Source organism: Symphodus melops (genome assembly GCF_947650265.1).
Source record: "Symphodus melops genome assembly, chromosome: 9".
Taxonomy (NCBI): domain Eukaryota; kingdom Metazoa; phylum Chordata; class Actinopteri; order Labriformes; family Labridae; genus Symphodus; species Symphodus melops.
This window is the reverse complement of record NC_136699.1, coordinates 13,153,405-13,176,727: the sequence shown is the minus strand read 5'-3', so window position 1 is coordinate 13,176,727 and position 23,323 is coordinate 13,153,405. Positions and strand designations below refer to the sequence as shown.

Sequence of the window (23,323 nt, the reverse complement as noted above, 5' to 3'; positions counted from 1 at the left end):
ATGCGCACATCGACCTAACAGGCTGGTCCTGTCTGTAACTTCAGCTGTCAGCCCTCCTCAAACCTCTCGTGGCCCCGGGTGACTGTCGTGTCTGGCTACAAGCATGGGTCTCATCACAGGACTCTGCTCTTTCTTGTACCACCTCCCTCAGATTTACAAATGGCTTCTAAAGCCGTATTATATCATGTCATTTTTAATGACAATTGCTTTTATGCTTGTAAGAAAGGCTCCAGGGCTGTGTGAACACCTGGCGACCCAGCGCGAGGACGGTAACTCCTGCGACTTTGACTGGGTGAGGAGCATGAGGGGGTCTGCCAGCTTCTAAATATGGAGGGTCCTCCTGTGAGATGAGTAAGCTGTTTTCCACTTTTCACAAAATTGTTTCATGTTTTTTCTTCTTTCTTTTTTTTACAGAGAGAATTGGAGATTCTAATGTTTCTCACTGCAATAGTGATGATGAAGAACAGAAGAGCGAGTGAGTAACCCCCCCCCCCCTCCCCCCAACACACACGCACACAGATTTGTATTATTGTGTAAACCAATGATGTCATCTAATGGCAAGTGTATGTTTACAATTTAAACAGTCACATCATTAAAAGTGGCCCATGATGCACAGTTTGGAAACCATTTTTCTCCTCTAGACATTTATGCCACTGGGTTAACGTCGTACCCAACCATAAGACACACATGAGGTATTTGCGACATATGGTGTGCCTTCAAGACCCTCTGACAGACCCTGCTTAAAGCAACATCTAAAGAGCTTCACTTACAACTGTGCTTTGTTGTGTAAACACACTGTTGCACTTTCAGTTATGACCTTGTGTCAACAGTTTGAAGGTTTTTTTCTCCACTGCTACATTCAATGTTTCTACTCTCTCTCTCTCTCTCTCTCTCAGTCACACTGGAGCAGCACATAGGCAACTTGTTCTTATTCAGCAAGGTGGCCAACGTCATCCTTTTCTTCAGGCTGGACATCCGGCTTGGAATCTTCTACTTCGCTTTGTGTGTCGGTCAGTGGCCCTCTAACTTCAAATGCTGCCCCAAATCCAGGCTGTATTTGATAATGGAATAGGTCATGTGTGTATAGTAGTATTTTTTAAAAAGGAGCATGATATCAGCCAATCACCTACATCTCAACAACTGAAGCAGTTAAAATATAAATATATTCTGTTAGGTTTCACATTTACACTTGGTCATGGAGTGAACAAAACATTTATAAAAAACAAATTGTGGCCAATTATTGATTAACAAAAATTTCAAATGAAAGGCGTCTATAATTGCAGTATCCCTGAGGCTCACAGTATGTTGGCATCACTCTTTCAAATTAATTTATTTGATTCTTGTAGCAAGGCATATTTCTAAGACGTAATATGTTGGATGCACACAAAAACTTTCCTTACCGATTTGATAAAGCCTTAACTTCCAACTATTATTTTAAAGTTGTAGCGTTACCCTTAATGCTTCCTAAGGAGTGTTTAACCTTCCATTCATATTTTTTTGTGCAGAAATCTGTCACATATACTTCCGCAAAAGTTTTCTGTTCATCATTTTTTGTCTCCAGCCTTCGTGATGACCTGTAAGCCTCCTCTCTACATGGGCCCCGAGTACATCAAGTACTTCAGTGACAAGACCATAGATGTGAGTGTTACTCTTTACATTATACTGAATTTGCAGTTGCTTAAATGTTTTTTTTTAATTCCTTTGTGGACTTTAAAGACATTTTGGAAGTACTGCAAGACCACAGGACATTGATAATCACACTGATGTGTAATATTATATATGTTCTGATCGACAGCAGTCTTTATATATATTGTATTTACTAGAATATTAGATCTACTTCACTGATGATTTCTTAGTCCAACAGGTGGTTGGTTGTGAATGACAGTGTATGTTCTCATGTAGTTTTGTTTTATTGAATCATTAGGAGGAGCTGCAGAGAGACAGTCGTGTCACCTGGATCGTTGAATTTTTTGCCAACTGGTCTTCTGACTGCCAGTCCTTTGCTCCAGTCTTCTCTGAACTTTCTCTCAAGTAAGAGACAATAAAGACAAAACATGACACTGAGTATGACACAGTATCAGTAATCTTGTTATTATTGGTGAAACAAATACGTCAATGATTGGCTTTGCTGTGGTCATGATCAGACAAAGAGTAAAACATCTAAACTACAAACCACCAGTCACACCTTTACCACCACACTGTTAACTTTGATGGATTTTGGATGGACGTTCTGCATCTACTGTTTAATCATAGCCTTTCATGTGTTGGTAATATGTAAGATAAAACAGAATTAAATCATAAAATGACCCTAACTATATCATATATCATGGAAACCCTCTCTGTTTAAGTGCTTGTTTCTCTGACAAAAATGCAGCAGCCAGAATGTCCTCTTAAGTTTTAATTCTGGTGCTGAATGGTTTCGTGGCTGCCCCACATGGCCTTTTGGACTCCCCTTGGTTCGCCAGGCAAAATGCAAACCAGCATTGAGCAGGTGTTGCAGCGATAAAAGTGAGCAAACGAGTGGTAATTTAAAAAGCTTCATGACCAGAAACATGGTCAAACTAGAAAAAATATTGGAGCTACTTGTAAAATATTGAGAAAGGATAAAACGCAGAAAGACCAATATTGCGCTCTTTTGTTTTTACTTTGGACTGCAGTACCCATTTTAAACACTAGATGTCAGAGTTACATGTTGCTCCTTGAATATGTAAAATCAATGTTATTTTCTTAGAACCAGCAGACACTGGTGTCTGTCAGTGAAACAGAGAAGAGATTCAGGTTGGCGCATGAAGTCAAAATGTTTTGTTCTGTATATTTTATTTTGGAGGTAAGATTTATTGGGGAAAAAAGTCATATGAAAAACCAAATCTTTCCTCCAAAATTCCAATAACATTGAAAAAAATGTGTTTTCAACAAACAACTCGAACATATTTTAATTTTGAACAAGGTTAAATGTTTTGTGCATCTTTCAGGTATAACTGTGCTGGACTCAGGTTTGGGAAAGTGGACATCGGACGCTATGGAGAGGTTTCGGAAAAGTCAGTCATTCCTCCACTATACCTTTTTTTGTGTCATGTTGTGCTTCTGCAAAATTGCCATAAATTGTTCCTGAACAGGTACAGGGTCAGTACGTCTCCTCTGGCCAAGCAGCTTCCCTCACTGATTCTTTTCCAAGGAGGGCGGGAAATGATTCGACGTCCAATGGTGGACCACAAAGGGAGAGCTGTATCTTGGATCTTTAATGAGGTAAATCATATTCTCAGCTCAGATGTGAAGGGCTATATACGGATGTCATATTCACACATGTATCTAATATACGGACTACTGCTTTCCTCATTAGGAGAACATTATCCGAGAGTTTAACCTCAATGAACTCTTCCAAAAGTCCAAGAAGCTGAACAAAAGTCGGGGTTTGAAGGAAGAGGATCAGAACGAAGACGAAAGCAGTGATGAGCTCCAAACCGAAACTGACAACCCACCACAGCCCACAGAGAGCAAGAAAGACCAGTGAGACATGAGGACAGTTCAGAGGGGCTGCATGAGGTCTCCTTCACAACACGTTTTCTTACATCACTGCAGAAGTACAAATACGGATTTAGACACGAAAGACGGTTCATCTACTTCAACATGTTCTCTCCAGCTCAATCTTTGTGTTACATAAATACCCATAACAGCTAGGCCACCTTGTGGTGCTGATTCTTGAATACAGCCATCCCAATGATTTTTTTTTTTTTTAAATACAAACCTTAAGTTATTTAAAAACAAATGCCTTTTTGTAACGACTGTATTTTCAGCAATATCTCTACACTTCATGGAAACTGTTGATGCCAGTATCTGACATCTCATATCTTCAAGGTAAAGATGAATCAGAAATAAAACAAAGTCTACAGTGACGATACAAGACAGAACTTTTATCAGTTTGACCTTTTTATTCTGAGAAGACATCTTTTAAAAATTCTTTATAAGGCCATTTTGGAAATGTCTTTCATGTACTCATTACAGATATTTGTGAAACGTGTTCCATTCATCACAGCCCACAATAGCGATGTTTTATCTCACACACAAGTATGCCTACTATACTCAAAGGATCAGATTGTTCAGTGGCCACCATCATCAGCCGGAGCAGGAAAAAGTGACACAGGTTCTCTTTTTCTACTTACAACGCCTGCTTGTGCCCTTCATGATGATTCTTTTCCACCCACGCATGATCTGGGTCGACATTTGACAATATTCTCACATGTATGATAGCCAGTGAAGCGTTCAGCAGGACAAACAAAACTGCATGCACACCTAAGACAAAGCCTGGGAGGGTTAAAAACTCATAACGTAGTCGTTTGGGTTGAAACAATGATACTTGTGTGCTTCAAGCATGTTCTTCCACCCAAAGACGTGTCACGTCCAGCCAGATTTAACATTCTACTGCAAACACTGCTTTAATACTAAATATCAAAATAAATAAGAAACCTCAACTGTAATGCCCGATCGTTTAAGACACAAACTTGCATACACCCCTCCACACTTTCTCAAAGTGGTTGTTTTTGTACCTTTATGGAAGTATCTATAAATGAGCAAGATGATCAATACAACTTTATCTGCCTGACAATTTGTCCCCAGAAAAACAAAAACATTTAAAAAAAATATTCAAATGTGCTTCACACGATGTCCTCGAGGCAGACAGAAAAATATCCATTGCAAACCAGTCTCTGTTTGACAAGATAGTTAGTGGCTTATCACATTTATAATTTCTTTATACAGCTTCTTTTTTTTATTTTTTAAATATGTCCTTACTTTCTCAAAAAACAAACTGGTAGACTGGTTTGAAATTGTGTTGATATCTACAAAGTTGTCTGGTCGTGTGAAATAAATAAGCCCTTCCCTCGCTGCCTCTATTTGGATGGCTATCTGTTTGAATGTAGGAGGTTCTGTTAGCATCTTGACTGACTGACGGACGAAACATTACAGAAAAGAAGGAAAAAAAATAAAAATAAAGACACCAACAAGACAAACAATGATCTTAAAGCTACAAATAGATTTTGCATAATGTCTCTAGTTTAAACATTACGAGCGTACATTCCACAAAAATGTTTGTGCGGAAATCTCTGTTCAGAAATTTCTTTGTGGCTTTCAAAAGTTAACCTCAATTATTTGCCACTAAAGTTGTCCACTGAAGGGTCATCTTTCTCTTTGGACGATGTCAACTCCAACAAGAGCTCACAAGTGGCTGATGCAGCCATTTAATATAAACAGGCAACTGATTTGAAATCGCTTTCATGAATAATTACACACAGTAAAACTGCCAACTTCCTCAATAGTCATCTTCAATACCTGACATTTTCCCCCAATAATAATAATCTGTAAGATTTCATACATTTATATAAAACAATATTTAAAAAAAGATTTATAAAACTAAAATGATACCGTGTTTATAGGTCGGACTCTGCTCTCCATGATTCATATCGATTAACAGGTCATGTGGTCCGTTCAGACAGTGAAGAAGAAGACATTTCTATTGGTCAACAGTCCTGAATCCACCCTCTAAATCTCTACATCCACTGGATAAAAGCCATCTTTTCCTTAAGTGTGTCAAACACAGCAGTCAGCACTCGGTGTGCCAAGTACCAAAGTAAAACAGCAAATCATTGGAAAGCTATGAGTGTTCTATTGACATATCTGTACCCAGTCACGATACAGTCACACCAGTCTATGGCTCACAAAGTGGCAAAATGGTGACAAATTATCATTTGAAAAATAAAACAGAGTCCCCTTTTTACTCTTTGTTAAGATCTGAAAAGCTAACAGAGAAGACGGGCCAGTGGCCTTGTAGAGATGCAGGAGGTCCCATGCCGCAGAAAAAGAGTAATTCCTCAGGGTCCTGCAGTGGTGAATAATATCCAGCTCACGTTAGTGGAAGTCGTCCAGATGCTTTTTCTCCTCCTGGTCGATGAAGGATGTCTGTCACTCAAACTGATATCTCGTAAGTGGTCCCTCCGACGCCTGTCACCTTCTTCACCCCACCCCCTGGTTTGGCTGTGGTGTGGTTGGCCAAGACTGGGCGAGAGGTGGATCTGATTGGACAGCCATTGGGGATGGACAAGGAAGGGGGGGGGTGGAGGGATTAGGGATGAGGACAGGGGGATAAATGGAAGTAGAGGTGAGTGGTTCTACTTCAAAGACAATAAACAAGCACATAATGCAGAAGTATTTCACTACCATTGATCTTGTAAGGCATTTGGTTTCTATACCAGGTCATTTGACGGGTGAAGTAAGAGGAGTAAAGAGCAGCATGGTGAGACATGCTCTTATCAAGTTAATCAAGTCGCAGCATGCTGAAACACTGGTGCACTCATTACATCAACTACACCAATACAACCTCCTTACACACATCCAGCGGTAACACAAGCAAGACTAAACTGTAAAGGAGGAAAAGGAAGACTCACACAGATCAGGGAGGAGGGCTGACACAAACCAGGAAGGAAGAAGAAGAGGATTATGAGGGAAAGGAGAAGGAAGAGTAGCAGGCTGATGGATCTGGCGGCGGTTCACTACTCACTGTGGAGCCTGTTGCCCTCCCCCGACTCCTCCCCCACCCAGCACAGAGCCCCCTCTTGTGGTCTGAGGCTTGTGCTGAGGCCCCGCCTCACCAGTGTAAGAATAGGACTTGCCAAGGGAGAGCCCGCGGGGTGGTGGGGAAACAGGGGGCTCTAGTGAGCGAGCCCCAGGGGAAGAGGATGAGGAGGAAGGGTTTCGAGGAGCTCGGGAAGAGGGGTCGTGGTTATAATGGAGCAGGTGCTGACTCTCAGGAGGCACTGAGGAGGAGGGAGGGGGTGGGCTCACAGCGCGCAGGTAGGCCCTGTGGGGGGAGGAGAAAGTGGCAGAGCCCTGGAGAAGCTGCCCCTCCCTCTGCTGGGCAATCTGAGCTGAGAGGAAGGGCGACGTGTAGCCCTGCAGCGGGCTACTGGGTGACACCACGTCAGGCCGGCCTGTTATAGTCGTTGAGGGAAACAGAGCTCGAGGCTTCTGCGGGGACAGTTCATGAGCGGCCGACTCAAACTCTGGGCTCTCGGAAGGTGTCAGAAGGCTGTCGTAGGACAAGCTGCCGTTCCGAGGCGTCTGATTAGCCAGACTTTTATAGCTGGTGTCTGTGGTGCCCTCTGATTGGAGCGTGGCCAAAGGGTAATGTGCCGTTTGCGCTGAGCGCAGACTGGAGGAGTGGGAGCCGCCTGTGGATAGAACTAAAGAAGATGGGTAAGAGGTGTAGGAGCGTCCGGTCAGAGAGTGGCCAGACATGCCCCCTGACATCCCCACAGGGCCCCCGGGGCCCTCACCTCTCTCCCCTCCCCCTCTGCGGACCCCTACACCTCCCCCCACTACTGTGGCCCCATCCAGGCTGCTCGGCTCCGAGCGGTAGCTTGGCTGGCGGCTGGACTGGAGGATGGAGGGAGATGGAGAGTCGAGACTGTCCCCACGGATCATCTGAGGAGAAGAGAGAGGAGACACAGACCAAAGGAAGAGAATGGGAGGAACAATGTGATGAAGATGGAAACACCTTGTTACCCCAGGAATGGATAACATAGAACAACAACAACAAAAAAACAACAACTGTTGTCTACAGATTCCAACAGAAAAAAAAAAGTGGTAGGGAGAAATTGGATGCTTGACCGGTGCTCTACTCCATCATCACACTACTGGATTGGAAACATTGACTGGCTTTACAAGCACTGACACTGCATGTCAAAGACTGTGTGTTTCAACACATACATGGAATACAAATACATACAGTACAGAAACTACACGATCCACTCAGTTCAGTCTCAGGGGAAAGGATAGATCCACTCAAACACACAGAGACAGTCAAAGGGATACACACACACACACACAGATGACACTAGCTGAGACTTACTGATCAACCGATGGCCACTGAATGATCAATTCAAAATAAAAACAAACAAAAAAAAGAGGGGCATGGCATTAACCACAAAGGAAATTAGTAATCTGTGGGATACTGTTTGTTCTGATTGCTTCAGTCCTTTTAGAGTAACATCACTTAATCTTTTTAAAAATAAGAATGCAGTGTTAATGTTCAACATGGCTGTGTGCATTTACAACACAATAGATACAGATTCAATGTGCTTCCAATCAAGCAAAGCCATGCACTTAAAGCCACTTTATTACTAACAGTATCTGAAGGTTTTCATGAATATAGTTTCTAATATATATTTTGCAGTTCATACAAGTGTAAATTGACATGTACCTTGTTTGGGTGCGTAATGGCAGAGTGGTTCCTTCCTGGGCTGCTGTAAGGTGGTCGGTATTTGTACATTGACGGCGTTAGCGGAGCTTCAGTCAGCAAGCTACTCTCTGACAAAACAAACGGGACATTTGAAAGAGGTGAGATCTTCATGATGGATCTGCTTAACCTAATGTTTCATCTGTACCTGTGTGTGTCTTACCCTCTGTGTCAGCTCGAGGCAGGCCAGGGTACCGTAGCTCCGGCTTTGGAGGAGGTGGAGGCTCTGCATCAGCTGACTGACTCTCCATCTGATCGAGGCTGCTCTTGGACTGGAAAAGAAACGCCACCAAAAAGAGTCAGAGCATTTTCAAAGGAGAGAGAAAATAACAGAATTAAAAATCAATTCTCTGGGATCGTCGGTGGCGCAGTGGCAGGGCGTGCGATCCCATGTATTGAGGCTATAGTCCTCGCGCGCGGGCGGCCCGGGTTCGCGTCCGGCCTGTGGCCCATTTCCCGCATGTCTCTCCCCACTCTCTCTCCCCCTTTCCGACTCTATCCACTGTCCTCCCTCTATAATAAAGGCATAAAAGGCCCAAAAATAAATCTTAAAAAAAAAAAAAAAAAAAAAAAAAAAAATCAATTCTCTGATGTCCCCTAACTAATTTTAGTCTCTTTAGCAAATACTCTTAAGTCAATTGTTATCACAGTTAGTCACACAGAGAAGCTAACGTAAGAGGTTTAAACATTTTAATTTCTTGTCTTGCATGTTTTGGACACCAGTTACGCACAACAGGACATACTTTTAGTTATCTCTACACTCAGTCTGGACGGGACTCGCACATCTATTTTAACACTCAAACCAGCCTGACCAGTATGCTTATCAAACATGCTTCCAGCTGGCTTTAAAAGCTACACTTGTAAGGACACACAACAAGAAGTACTGTACTGAAAGAATGATAAATGAATAAACGTCCTGTTATTAATTGTCTCCTGTTTCCCTGAGTACTCTCACACCTAGCCAAAGACAAGTACAATATTATAAGCAGCGCAAACTGAGTTTTTCTTTTAACTCATGACTTATTTCTTGATCACCCGTCAAACATTTCTGAACAACATGAAAGCGTCCTTGTTGTAGGCGTGTTTTTGTAGTGCGTTTGTTGGGGTCACCCACCCTTGTACTGTGTCTGTCATTCTGGATGCCGTTGTCCAGGACCTTGGCCTCAAGCTGCGCCTCAGTGAGAGCCGGTCTTAGAAATGGCGGCTGTACTTCCACTGACTGGGGGCTCTGCCATCGGCCCATATATCTGTGACAGGGACACGCACAGACATTCAAATTAAACACTCAGGGACAAAAAAGAAGCTGAGGCGTGGAATTCTGCTTTTCCAATAATAAAAACAGAAAAGTGAGAAAAAAAGAGAAAGGTGGGAGGGAGAAAATATTCACATTCATGAAGCAAAGTGTTAAAAGAGGGGAGTAAAAGTGAGAGGAGAATGGTTTACCTCGGGGCCTGGGAGCTACATAACACATAGGAAATGTTCCTCAAGCAGCCGTTGGTGAAAGGGTTAACGCCTCCCCGAAACTTCCCTGTCACCTGCAGCGAAAGGGAGAAAAGGCAGAAAAATGCTTAAGTCCACATGAACATCGAAAATATCGAGAAAAGCTAAAGAACAGTATGAGGTAAGATGGGATTCAAACTGCCAGCTCTTGTCCAAACCTGTTCATTTGTGGTCCTACCGCGTGCCACTAACACCATGTGGAACCCAGTCAGGCCAGCGACTGGGACAAAAAACAGACCGGCCACACACATTACAGCCATACTGAGAGAGGGTCAAGGAGGTTACAAACAATCCAGAAAAAAAACAAGTTGGGAAAAAAAATACCAGGCTAAAACTCACAAGTTGCTTAAAAAAAAAAAAAGGGAAAAAAAGAACATCTCACGTCTTTAGAGCTGCAAAGAGCTAAGTGAAGGATACGTTACAGCTGCATGTGGAGTGTCCAGCTGCTGGCGGTGGTGCAGGACGTACACAAGGCCAAAGCCAAATACGTTTATGATATGGGTGGTGAGAGAAAGCAGGAAGAGGAAGAAGTAACGATAATTCCTCCGACCAATGCAGTTGTTCACCCATGGACAGTGATGGTCAAAATCCTGAGAGGGCACAGGGTCAAAAGCTCACAGATGGAAAACTAACAATTGACTTTGCCATTTTCAGATTAAGCACTGTTAAGCCTTTGAGGCAGTCATTGTTAAACCTAAGTTTAATGAACAACAAAGCAGAGGATGTTTAGCGGATATTCAATAAATTCATGAAAGTGATGTTACGGCCACGATAACACACTCATGTGTCAAAAGAACAGGATTACACTACAGATTGTCCATCAAATTGTATTTGTCCGTTAATGTGCGTGTGTTAATGTGTGTGTGTTTACCTCTACACAGTTGTCACAGACAGAGCAGTGCGAGCAGCGCGGTGGGCGGTAGAAGCGGCAAGTCGAGCACCACTTCATGCGCACCTGGATGCCTTTGATCTCCACCGTCTTATAGAGAGGAGCGCGGAAATCATCCTCTTTATCCTCATCCTCCTCCGCTGAAGAGAACAGACACTGAGATTACAAAGACGCAACACAACCTGATCATAGCTTCTTCCTGTATTAGATTACTATTAAATAAATGATTGGGAATAGTTTTTCATTGGTGCCTAAAAACTCTCTGGAGAAAAGGCGAGTGCACACACACACACAGCTCATGTGTGTTTACCTCTGGGGAAGACTCCAGGGTCCATGAAGGTGGCCATGCAGAAATTGGCAAGGGTGAAGAGGAAGATAACAGCAATGTATATGGGAATGACAGAGGAGAAATACTCTGACAACCATGGGCACCTAGAGGAATGCAAAATAGGAAACATGGTAAAAGGCTTACATGTAATTTCCAAAACATTTCTGGTTTATTTAAGACACATAATGACAAGACAATTCATCAAAAAGAGGCTTAAATCAACGACAAATCACAGACATATTGCTTTTTCAACACATGTATAGAGAGAAAGAACTCAAATACAGCAGTTCAGCTTAAGGTGTAAGAAACTGTAAATGCAAGTGTTGATGTAAGGAGTGAAAGTTTGTTCAGTAAGGTTTACCTTGAAAAAAAAAAAATAAAGGGAAAGAAACAAAATGATGTCTCTGGTTAAACATAATAAACTCAGGTATATTTATGCATGCAGGTAGCAAACGTGCTGAACACTTTGAGACGCAAATGTGTGTATGCAAATTAAAAAAAGAAGGGAAATACATGTATGGCACATACTTAGTTTGTGTTCTGTACATCAAAATGTTACTCACGTGAAGCAGAAAAAAAGGGTGGTGGATCCAACAAGGAACGTGGTGGCTGCCGACACGGGAACATATCGGCTTGGTCGAAATGGGCGGGGAGGAGCAGAAGCAGGGACACCCACTCCTCCCCCAACCCCCCCACCAGTGAAGCCCGGCATCAGAGACAGAGAGTGGGGGGAAGAAGACACAGAGAGAGGTAGATATCTACTGGTCTACCTACTATTATGGGTGCTCTACAGGTTAAAATGGTGAGTGGGTTGTTTTCTAGGAAGGGCCATGACTGCAGACTGGAAAAGAAAATCAACACTATGCAAAGCAGCAACTCAGCAGAAACATGAGAAATTGACTGTGTCCACTTACAGCACGAGTACAATCACTCAAAACAGAGTATTATTTACTGATTTACAGATGAACAGCTCTTCTTGCATGTGTACAGTTTGATTTCAATACTCACTTCATACACATTCTAATTAGAGGTTTATAAAAGCAAAACTATACTAAAGCAAAGTGATACAAAAATATGTGTTGGTAATTCATATATATTTTTGTATGGCTTATTGTAACTATTTTTGGTGCAAGAATATAAATAAATCTAACTTTAAATTGCTTCCCTGCACCCGTTCAACCTTTACACAGCTGTGCATGCACATTAAAGCGTAGACACTCGTACACTCAGCTAGAACTGAAGTTTCCACTTCTCAAACTCAAGTGTTTACAGTAATGCTTGTCGCTGTGCTTGACTTGTGACTTCTCCCCTAAGAGAAATGTAATATTTGAAAGAAGAAAAAAAAAAAGACAAGAAAATGAAAGAGGTAGTGGGTGGAAAGCCAGCAGGCCCAGAGCAGAAGCACATAAGAGGAGAACAGGCAGAGGATTGAGTACAGCAGCTGCTGATGACTTCTGTAATTGTCCCAAGAGGGCTTATTTAGGCACTGGGTGGGTGGAAGAAATTGAGGATGGTTGCAGGAGGGGCAGTTTCAGCGTTTCAAACTAAGTCAACAGTTGAAAAGAACTTAACCAACAAATGTCACTTCTGAACCAGCTGCTTAACATCAAACTATAAAGTCCAGCTGGATTTTTCTTTAAAAAATCTGCTAAAAAAAAAAAAGTTTGAAAATAATGTCGAGCCTTGCTTTTACAAGTTGCTCAAATAGCACAGCACAGTCCTCTGGGCTTTTAAAACCCCTGCCCTCAGTCTTTATGAGGAAAGAATCAACTCATTCCAAAGAGAAGCCCTGTGTGTGTCGCCGCGTTGTCGCCACAGTAGGCCAGGTCTTGGTGAAGAGACCTCTCCCACCTCCAAATTCTCTGCAGATAGACCTCATTTTCCATTTTGCATCTCTTTAATGAAGCCATGTGCAGCAGTGTTGTTATGAAGTCTGATGCATTTTAATCTTTTGTTCAAGTGGACGTCTGGTCCTCTGTCGCCCTCTGGTTCCCTGGGTAATCAAGGATGCCCCTATAAAAAATATATATAATATATAATTATTAATAATTGTTTAACACTGGTAATGTGTAAAAAAACCCCTGAAGAACTGAACATAACTGCTTTAGGAAGAAGAAATCACCTGTTGAATAAAAACTCATTTGATTTCATGGTAACAAGTGAAAATAAAGGTTGGCATTGTGGGAGTCTTATCTGGTAAAGATCAGGGATATGCGAACATGTCATATCTCCAAACTTGTTTGAAAAATAAACACGACAAAGAAATAATGGGTAAAGATTAAACATGTTGCAGTTTTCACTCAGATTTCACAAGCATCAGGATGACTAACCATCTTGCTAACTGCCCTGTTTACTTTTGAGGTTTCAGCATTACTCAGAGAGAAAGTTGCTCAACAGCCTCTTGTTAAACAGACAGCTGATACCTCTATGCCCTCAGGTGGTCACATCAAACACCACCCACTACTGGAAACACAAAACACAATGCAGACAACCATCTGATCTGAACAATCAGGGTGGACGCCTTTGACACATACACGCCTAATATCTCCAGATGGTGATGATGATGATATGCGTGTGTGTGTGTGTGTACACACTGAAAACAGATCCAGAGTAATGTAACCTGATAGTTTGGACACGCCCCTCCTTTTCAACAATCATCGTTACCAAATACGAAGCTGCCTCTGATCTGGAGTATTGTCAGTATGCCTGTTGTTAATGATTTCATCTGACCCACAACAAATCCCCCCCCCCTTCCCAGACTATAATGGCTGTTAATCCTAAAATCTCCGTGTGGAGACTTGACTGTCACCGAGCAATCTTCAGGTAGCAAGATGCATCTTTAAGAGCCCACATTTAATCACATTTACACACTATGGTGACATGCTGACAGTTATTGGATGATCTCCTGTACTCATTCATGTCATTCACTATTCTTAAATCTTGTAGTAAAAAAGGCGAGGCGGTTCACCACAGGCCAGGACAGAGCTGGTTTACAGTCAGGACAACTTACGATGCCACTTTCTGCTCACACATCAAACCCCTCACTATCAAACACGTGTTTAATTACTAACAAGCTAAAGACGTTCTGGTGTTTTAATTTGATGTACATACAAAATATAATTATAACATATTTAACCCTACCCCACGCGCTGTAATTGGTTAGCTCTTATTTAGCCACGAAAGTTTTTTTGCGACACTGCTCAGTCCTTTACCGCAGCTAAAAGAGTTAGCATACGTTACCTGGCTAGCATTTACGCTTTATAGTTACGGCGTAGGCTTCATTAAGTTAATTATAGTATTGTTCCTCCCCATGACTAGCAGGTAAAACAAGAAGGACATACCTTATGTCGAACATAAGAGCTGTCTTGTCTTCAGGGTGTGGGTCGTTACGGTCCTCCTTGAGTTAGCAAACCACTTAGTTCACTCGCTAGGCCGACATCGGAATCCCGGAACTGGTCCGTCGTCCCTCAGGTGGGGCGAAGAGCCAATCAGAACCCCGAGATACGGAGTGGGCGTGGTCTCCAGCAAGCGCCCAAGTGTTTATTATCAGGAAAATAGTTGACCTTCATATTTTTGAATTTCTCTTTAAGAATATAGTTAAAATACTACATTTCAAAACATTATAAATATAATCCCAGCAACTAGTTAATACTTCATTACACTAATATTTTTACTTTTTACAGACTACTTGTAGAGAGCTATGTTTATCTATACTTGAAGTTTGTAATTGTTTAATTTATTTAGTGAAGCACATCTACTTTTTTAAAAGAGCTCATACTAACTTCACAAGTCGAGTGGTTTGTTTGGAGTTGAAATGCTAAAACTTCAATATGTGCTTTTAACTGAAGAGTTCAACATGGGAGACTTGTTTTTACTAAGCTTCAGAAGCATGTTGAACAATTTTGCAAAGATTCACAACAGATGGCCTCACCAAAACCCCCATGAATGCCACACCTACGATGAAGCTGTATATTTAATTTCTAAAGAGTAATCATACAGGAAATCAAGACAAGGAGACACGGCACAAATTCAAATCAGGACACAAATATATTATTAAGTGTCAGGTACCACAGTATATGTTGTCTCAATCTGAGATGTTTATACTTATAAAGGAATCAATCTTAAATTATTATAAGCAGCTGTGAGTAACTTTACGTTTAGGTTGATTTTTGCACCTCGTCTGGACAAATCGTTTCTATTTTCCTGTACATGTGTAAGTCTGTAAGGGTCAATTACAAAACTCACAAAGAATCCCTGCTGAGGAATTATTTTTTTAAAGGCTGTTTCTGTAGCGGGCAATAACTTTGTCTTAAAACTTATTAAAAATAACTTTGAATCTACAATATTTATGAAGATGGTCTTTTTTGCCTTTATAAGTCCTACAGAGACCTGTGAATTATTGCAGCAGTTTATAGGCATGCAGATTTTCTGGAACGGGCTGGCAGGTGTTTATAGCAACAATAAACAAGTTTACACTGCATTACCCTAAACAGTTACTGCAATAGTGTCAGTCAGGAAATGGCCTGCAGTTATTTGTCCTTTGCCCCACTTTGTCTGTGCAGATATTAACACTTCATGATAAATACAACAAATCAAGAAGAACATGCGTCCCATATTACATGGAGATTCATTATAACTCTGCAATGTCGGGGAGACTTTAAAAAAAAAAATTAACAGCTCAGATAGAGCCATGGGATTTATCCAGTATTCTTCACTTTGTTAACAGAGACACAAAGCTTTAAGAACCATTCTATAAAATACATTTTACAGTGTATATTTAGGATAGGAAAATATTTACAATTAACAAAAAAACAAGGAACTTTTAAATTTTGTAAAATTTTATTATGAGACAAAACCCTTCTTTAGAAAACAAATTATCAAGAATATAATACTAAAACATCACTTTCACAAATCGTCCAATTTCCTGTGCAATGGGTTATCATCAAGAAGCAGGTTCTTCTTATTTTTCTCTGTCATTAAAACCCACAAACAAGCCACAAGTAAACTAAATCCAGCTGTTCCTATGAAAAAAACCCCCAAAGCTCAGAAACCCTCCCTAACGCTCTCTTATGTGTGTATTCCCTGAAGTGTAACCTCATTTCATGTCCATGAAGCGGATGTCCATTATCAGCAGAGTGTGTTTAGGCAGTGGTCTTGGTGCTGGAGACAACACTTTCATCACCTGTAGTTGTGTGTCCACAAAAGTCACCACAATAAAGCCACACACAGGACTCTCCACTATACCCTTTTTACAGCCCTCCTCTCCGTCCTCTGCACTGCTCACACTCAGCACATGATACGTGAGGTCTCTTCCTGGTGTAACTGGCACCAGCTTCAGCTGTGTGTCATCCTGAGACATTCCCAGGGGTAGACACGAGTCGGGGATGGATGGTGCCCCGATCTTGTAGATGCGGACATCTGAGAAACGAACTTCAAAAGAAAAAGGGAAGAAAGACACTCCGCGAAAGCCGTAGAAGTACTCGCGGATCTTCTCATCCCGGGTGTCCCGCCGACACTCCTTGGAGCGCTCCACAACTCCCCCGGACTTGGGTAGGAGCACAACCCTAACAAAGTGAGGGAGGTCTCGTTTGAGTTCATTGTAAAGCCTCTCATGGTCCAACACCAGCACCACATCCACCTCGAAGGCAGAGGCACAGTGGACCAGAGCCTGGTATCCAGAGCCTTTTACCCAGCCGCAGGTGTTGATGATACAGCCTCCTACACTGGCCTTTCGGTTCACCTCACATCGCTGAGAAAACACCTCGGCAAGGCGTGAGGTCAGCTGCACGTGGGAAGAAATAGGATAGATAAAAATGGGGAGAGACAAATGCAAAAAGATAACATTATTTTGAACCTGTAGTTTGATTGTGGGCTTTTGGCTTCATACTGTTTTGTTGTGAAGAATTTAGATTTTCCCCTTTCTTACCTTATTGTAAAGTTTGATGTTGGTCCCTGGGGTCGTAGAGCCAAAGTGGTAGACCAAAGGCGCCTGTACTGAGAAGCCCTCCTCCACATCGGCTGGACGCTCAATGCACAGTGCAGACACCGTACCGGGTACAGAAACCTGAGTAGAATTTAATTTTAAGTGTGGTCTGATTTTGATTGTTAACTTCACTGTCAATGGATTATCTTGTATTTTGTCACAAATGTTCACAATAAATCATATGCTTTCATTTATTCAGCTCCTTGTATTCACTGCTGTTAAAAGTTGAGTTCACTATTCAACTCACATTGTCTGCTATCGAAAAAATAGTGTGCATTTGATGCAAGAACATGCTTTATAAGCATGTGTTGCTCTTAATCTGAAATGACTATCTTAAGCAAAAAAGAGCAGCATATATAATACAGTAGACACAAGTCGGGGTTTTATATATATATATATATATATATATATATATGTATGATGTCTATAAAACAGATTCAGTATTTATTTTTTTTGCATAAATGAAAGATGAACTCTGGATCCATCATTAATATTGTGTCTTGAATGTATCTTACCCCACTCTGTCCAACATCCAATTCCACCAGCGTTGGCCTCCGCCCAACCCTCACAGCATAGCTTAACAGCAGCCGACACACTGTTGACTTTCCAACATCTGTAGGTCCCACCACCATGACCTGAGGGTCATTATTTCATGTCAATAGATAAATTAAGGCCTGACTAGCTTAGATGAAGACTCTTTCAAGGGTTCTAGTTAAACCTACCCGTGGCCCCCTCTCATTGTCTCGCTCTGCTTGTTTTCTCATCTGTTCCAAGGCAGCGTGTGTATTCAGGTAGAGCAACATGGGAGTATCCTTGGAAACATAAGCCACCTGTGGAATGTGAGAGAGGCTTGTTATTTTATCTTCTCATTTATTAAATGTTAAATGTGATACAACTTCTGATAAAATAAATATTTCAGTAAGCTCATATAGAACAATAATGAAAACACTGTTGACATCCATACACTGGTGCTCACCTCAGGTTTCCCATAAAGATTAACACTGCAGCCTTGCCAGGTGAATACTGCAATCTTCGAGCCTGGTCCAAAGGTGTACTTCTTGTTGCGGTTCAGTTCGGACCCAAACACCTCAGCCATCCCTGTGAGGAGCTCCAGGTCGACTTGCTCTGCTGCCTCTCCTGCCTCCACCTCAAACCGAAGTTCAGTCTCCTTCTCCAGGTCAAACCTGGTGCTGACCTTCCCAGAGGCTGGCGCCTCCTCACTCGTCTTTTCCACACCTTCTGTCGCCATGACTGACAAGACAATTAACAAGTTAGCAGGAAATACTTTTATACTGAAAACAAGTACATTTAGTTCTTTATCACATGTTCTCAATAGTAAGCACCGTCTTTATACATGCACCAAACTCCTTAAAGATTAGTCAAAAAGACGTACGATATGAACTTAATCTGGCGTTTTAACATACATAATCTTTATCTCTAACACTTCAATTTATCAAAGAGTGCATCGTATGGAAACACATTTCATCGATCAGAGATCAGCAGGCAGGCTGTCGCTTCATCAGTCTTACTATCTTTGTATAAAAGGCTTAAACGAAAGGTTACAATCGCTTCAAATTTAAACAAAGGAAGTGGTAAATACAGTCTAGTCTACGAGTGCAGTAACTTACAGACTTAATTGACGGCTGATAGTGGAACGATCTCAACACTGTGTGGTTCGCCTGCCAGGGCGCGTGAAGATGACGTCACCTTCGTTGCAGCAAACGAGTTTAAAAGTGACCGCCTACTTTTCCGATTGCTCTGGTTCCGGAAGTAAATTTCCCATTCAAATTGGCTGAATCTAGTCTTGTCCTCCCTAACAGTACAAATCATATAGATATGTCTATCTATCTATCTATCTATCTATCTATCTATCTATCTATCTATCTATCTATCTATCTATCTATCTATCTACCTACCTACCTACCTACCTATCTAGTAGAAACGACGCCCCAGATAGGGTTCGGGTTAGATTAGATCAGATTAGATGGGGTGTATTCTGTAGAACGTACCCTTTCCCCCCTAAACCCTGAGCCCTTACTGACTTTATTGACGTCACCTGGAAGAGGCTGCGAGGGCTCCTGTGATTGAACATTAATGGCACAGCACTTTGTAAAGATTTTACGTGGCTAAAATTTGTTTACATATTTTACTTTAATCACTCACAGCTATAAAACATTAAACTCAATATAGGCCTATATTTAAATGTCTTTGCTGTGGGATGAATAATGGTTTATTTTTTCATTTAACAGACAAACAATTATCTTGTTTACAGACTTGCAGTAGAGTTCTGAATTAGCTGTAGTTTCCAAATTAACTTTTTCAACAGACTGTAAATAAAGCCTGGTTATTTATGCTCTACCTTTTTTTCCTCTCCCTCTCTCTGTGGCGCCTTTTAATTGTTGTGTTCACCGGGGAATCACTCATGCACTGGACGATTGGACAGTGGGAAAGCGAGATGCCATCAGTAGTTTTTAATGTGCATTGCAATGTCAAAATCAGTTATTTGAATACCGTACTTAGAAACATCTAAATGCAGAGCAAACTTTCTGTTGAGTTTCATTTTTAAACATGTAAGATATAGTTTCTGAAACTTATGAAATAAATATATTCTTACCATCAAGTCCGCAAAAACAATTAGTAAAAAAATATTTAGAAATAAACTCTTTATTCAAGAAAAACAGACACAAAGAGACAAGAAACGTTTGGATAAAGAGGGGAAAATCAACCAGTGGAACTGCATGCGGGAAATGTGTTGGCAGAAAGATTGTCCACTAGGTGTCACCATTAGACCAGAGAATGTGAGCAGCTGGAGCTTCAACCATCAGAAAAGGGACAGAGACAAATCCCGTTGGTCCCATCTCATCATTCTGCTTCCACTGGCCACATCCTCAGAACATTTGGCTGCACAAAAGAAAAACATTTTTTGTTAAAGTCTGCAGCATCTCTGTCATCCTTACAGCCCTATTTATACGCAACACTTCTTCAAAGTATGAGTGCTAAATTGAACAAAGTGGATTGCAAGTAGGTCATTAAAATCTTTAATTATCACCCTTGCTACTTTGACACGTCTTACTCTGCCATTGAAATGTTACATAGAAAGCTGTTAGCTTTAATGTCTCGGTTGCAGGATGACAGTGCGTCAGAGCTCAGACTAACGACCAGTTTCATCTCCCCTCCACTGGTGACTCATTAAATGTGAAGACATGAGCCAAGTGCAGGTTATGTCACTTGGCATTGAGGGGGGAAAAATATGTGATGGAATCCAGACAAATATTGAACACCAATGTCACCTTAAAAAAAATGCAAATGCAGTGTTTTAATAATTACACAGACCTGAGAATAAGTTAAAAGTAAAAGTCAACCTTGAAGGCCTTACATGTATAATGGGCGTGAATAATTTTAATGTTCTTCAAGCATCCAACCAAAGTTAATTCTCTGTCACGATGTGACAGACAATAACGTCTTTTTAAACCTCGACTATATTGAGTCTTTTTTCTAACACGAAAACGGGCAGGGACCAGATCAAACCTGAGTTCAGACTAATTAAAGGTTTCATCATTTCAATTCTCTAAGTCTAGCCGTTGTCTTCAAGTTCCTATTGGTGTCTTAAAATGTGCATGATATTCTTCAGAGACATGATTCAGGAGACCAATTATATTGACCAAAGGTTGCTTTTATTCATCTTTACAGAATCCAAAAGGAGTGAGTTTCCAGCTGGAGAATTAACCTCAACAAAGAGTGCAACACAATATATCATTTGCTTTGGGTGATGAACGTTCTCTGCCCCCTTTGTACCATCTGATCTGTTCAGTTTAGTTTTTATTGGTTACTTTTAAGGAGCTACGTTTCTGCTAGTGTCCGCCCTTGAATCCTAAAAAGTGTTTGCTGTTGTTGCATTAACTGCAAAATGGCTTCCCTAACTCCGTAATTTCCTTACCCTAAGGCACAGCTTATCAGTATATTTAGATGCAGTTTGCTGAGATGCATATAATTGTGCATGACTGCTTGATATAAATGTTGATTATAAGAGAATTTAAGGTACTTGCCTACAGGTGAGACACTACAAATCTTAAATCATGACAAACCTTCACCAGGTGCCTATTTGGCCTCCAAAGCTTCTTGTAGAGCATCGACAACAACATCAGGTTGTGGAAACTTCAGTTTACGAGGCGGACCTTTCTTGATCCCAGTCCAAAGTGATGTTTCTTTAGAAATAAGACAGAGGAAACCTTTTTTAAGCACAAATGGAAAGTCCAAAGTTGATTAAAACCTTTTTTGTGGCATATTAAATAGTTTGTTTCCCACACATGGAAAATAATTGCTGAACATTTTAGCATGTTTAATAGCAAAATAGGAAAGAAAAGCAACGAAATGTAAAGAGACTAAGGTACACCCATTCTAATCTGATTAATCCTAATCCATGACAGTCGTCATGTGTATACAATCGTAATGTGAAAATAAAACCTGACCCTAATATACATAGGGCACAACTCCTGCCACCCAGGTACACCCAGGTCTGTGGAAGCCCTCCTCACCTTTGTCTCCATCGAGCAGAGAGATTTCGAAGCTGTTCCTACGAGGTTTTACTGGGTTGAGGACCACAGTAAGTCCAGGGTGGGCAGCTAGAAGGGCAGACTTCACCTCCTCAGCATTACGCCCATAAACTCGTCAGCTCTTACTGCAAGAAATCACACATCATCCATCAGGTTCACCCACCCATCTTTTTTTTGGGAATACTTCTTTAACGTCTTTTTTTGGCCTTTTTGACATCTTTACAGAAACAGAAAATATCAGGAGAGAGATTGGGGGATGGCAATGTTTACCGAAGCACTTTATCGTGAAGGTGGCCACCTTAACAATACGCGCCCTCTGCCTTGACTATAAGGACTATAAGAAGCACTGAGTAAACACTGAAAAAGCATAGTTTCTTTTCTTTCTTTTTTTTTTACAGTTTTAATGGGTCATTTGTGTGATGGAGGTGGGGTTATAGAAATTCTCCAGGGTTATCTTGGGCTGTGGTAGGTCTCAATGTCATATCTTTTCATGGGGCCCCTGCTTACAAATGATCTGGAACTCTATGTCCAGTATCTCTAATTCTTAGTGAATGTAATGTATTAGCACTTGACTGACCAGTGTTCAATGACCACCCTTTGACCTTCCTGGACCTCCTCCTCATCTCCCCTGTCTTTCTTCTCCTCTACAGATGCTTTCTCCTCCTCTGCTTGGACCTCCGCTTTGCGTTTTGTCCCACGACAACCTGAAAGCACGTGTTTTAATACCTGATTAGTTTGAACATAACATTCATTTCATATGTCTATTTAATTATTAAACGGTTGTGTCCGAGAGATTCTGAAAATTACTGATGAAATTCTTGTGTCTGATATAATTTTGATTCGACATCCTGTTGGCACACTGACGTTAACTCAGCGGCAGCAACAACGGCAGATGACAACATCTGTGCATGATGGGTTATAACACCCTATAGTTGTAGACCAACTCGAAAGTATGCATTCAAATTCTATACTGCTGTTAAATAACGAGGTTTTACGTTTTTAGTAAGCATGCACACCCACCTGCAGAAGACGCCATTATTGTTACCAAAGTTTCCCTCGCATCAGGACTGTGATTAGTCTTCTTTTTCTTCGGTAGGCTCGAAGCATCGAGGGCGTACAGCTGCCCTCTACTGTTCATTTTGGACGTTTTTTTTCCAGATTCGCGTATATAGACCATAAAGACCAATGGTAGACATGTAGGCTTCTGTGCAGATATTTCAAAAGTTTCTTCTTTTATCTTCATTGTCCTGGTTGTGTAAGGTGCGCATTATGAAGCTGCTCCAGCTGGTCTCAGATCTCTGAACAGCTTCCTGCTTTGGAGCTTTGGAGGGGTAAATCTTGCATCGGATGAGACATCACAATCATTACTCAGCATATTCTTATACTTCATCACCTGCAAACGTTTGTGGTGTAAATAGAAAGTAAAGAAGAAGAAAACTCAGCCTTGACATTATTTTACCCTCATAGTTAGTCATACCATATCATCAGGATTTCTGGACCTATCTGGTCAAATGGCTGTTGTTCTCATGTAGTTTTAAAATGACCCTAGGCCTAACAGTTTTCCAGATTTTATGTAATTTCTTCAATATGAAGAAATAAATTGTTGGTTGTGGCAGTGGAGGAACACCTGTTATCAAAACTGATTCACTGATGACCCAATGATTGATTCCCAATTCTTCAGCTATATTACAGGAGGCTACACTTTTATTTGACTTAGCAGTTTTTCCTGCATCTATATAGCCCTATATACATTACATTAGAAAATCAATTATATCTTTTTAAT

General features: G+C 41.2%; 4 protein-coding genes across 6 annotated transcripts; 1 reads left to right on the top strand and 3 right to left on the bottom strand.

The window, feature by feature from the left end:
- tmx2a (thioredoxin-related transmembrane protein 2a) lies at positions 1-4,766 on the top strand. Its single transcript, XM_079352937.1, has 8 exons — positions 1-292; positions 415-475; positions 897-1,010; positions 1,562-1,638; positions 1,925-2,031; positions 2,973-3,038; positions 3,117-3,246; positions 3,341-4,766. Exons 1-8 carry the CDS (start codon positions 104-106, stop codon positions 3,509-3,511), a joined length of 915 nt encoding a protein of 304 aa, XP_079209063.1. The 5' UTR covers positions 1-103; the 3' UTR covers positions 3,512-4,766.
- On the bottom strand, positions 3,910-14,506 carry zdhhc5b (zDHHC palmitoyltransferase 5b). 2 transcript variants are annotated; one of them, XM_079352914.1, is made up of 12 exons: positions 14,346-14,506; positions 11,568-13,017; positions 10,987-11,108; positions 10,659-10,816; positions 10,205-10,377; positions 9,946-10,048; positions 9,731-9,822; positions 9,402-9,534; positions 8,451-8,559; positions 8,252-8,358; positions 6,551-7,473; positions 3,910-6,455 (listed from the first exon to the last, which is right to left on the bottom strand). In XM_079352914.1, the coding sequence occupies exons 2-12, from the start codon at positions 11,714-11,716 to the stop codon at positions 6,443-6,445; spliced, it is 2,082 nt and encodes a 693-aa protein (XP_079209040.1). In that variant the 5' UTR covers positions 11,717-13,017; positions 14,346-14,506; the 3' UTR covers positions 3,910-6,442. The 2 variants fall into 2 exon arrangements, with proteins under 2 accessions (XP_079209040.1, XP_079209039.1); XM_079352913.1 differs by having other exon boundaries at positions 3,910-6,065.
- Positions 14,507-15,824: 1,318 nt separating this feature from the next.
- Positions 15,825-18,745, bottom strand: clp1 (cleavage factor polyribonucleotide kinase subunit 1). 2 transcript variants are annotated; one of them, XM_079352933.1, is made up of 6 exons: positions 18,616-18,745; positions 17,964-18,238; positions 17,710-17,817; positions 17,503-17,622; positions 16,931-17,068; positions 15,825-16,786 (listed from the first exon to the last, which is right to left on the bottom strand). In XM_079352933.1, the coding sequence occupies exons 2-6, from the start codon at positions 18,234-18,236 to the stop codon at positions 16,100-16,102; spliced, it is 1,326 nt and encodes a 441-aa protein (XP_079209059.1). In that variant the 5' UTR covers positions 18,237-18,238; positions 18,616-18,745; the 3' UTR covers positions 15,825-16,099. The 2 variants fall into 2 exon arrangements, with proteins under 2 accessions (XP_079209059.1, XP_079209060.1); XM_079352934.1 differs by lacking the exon at positions 18,616-18,745 and adding an exon at positions 18,412-18,609.
- An 888-nt stretch (positions 18,746-19,633) lies between these two features.
- On the bottom strand, positions 19,634-22,663 carry selenoh (selenoprotein H). Its single transcript, XM_079352755.1, has 5 exons — positions 22,561-22,663; positions 22,118-22,244; positions 21,523-21,665; positions 21,073-21,192; positions 19,634-19,888 (listed from the first exon to the last, which is right to left on the bottom strand). Exons 1-4 carry the CDS (start codon positions 22,574-22,576, stop codon positions 21,086-21,088), a joined length of 393 nt encoding a protein of 130 aa, XP_079208881.1. The 5' UTR covers positions 22,577-22,663; the 3' UTR covers positions 19,634-19,888; positions 21,073-21,085.
- Positions 22,664-23,323: the final 660 nt, after the last annotated feature.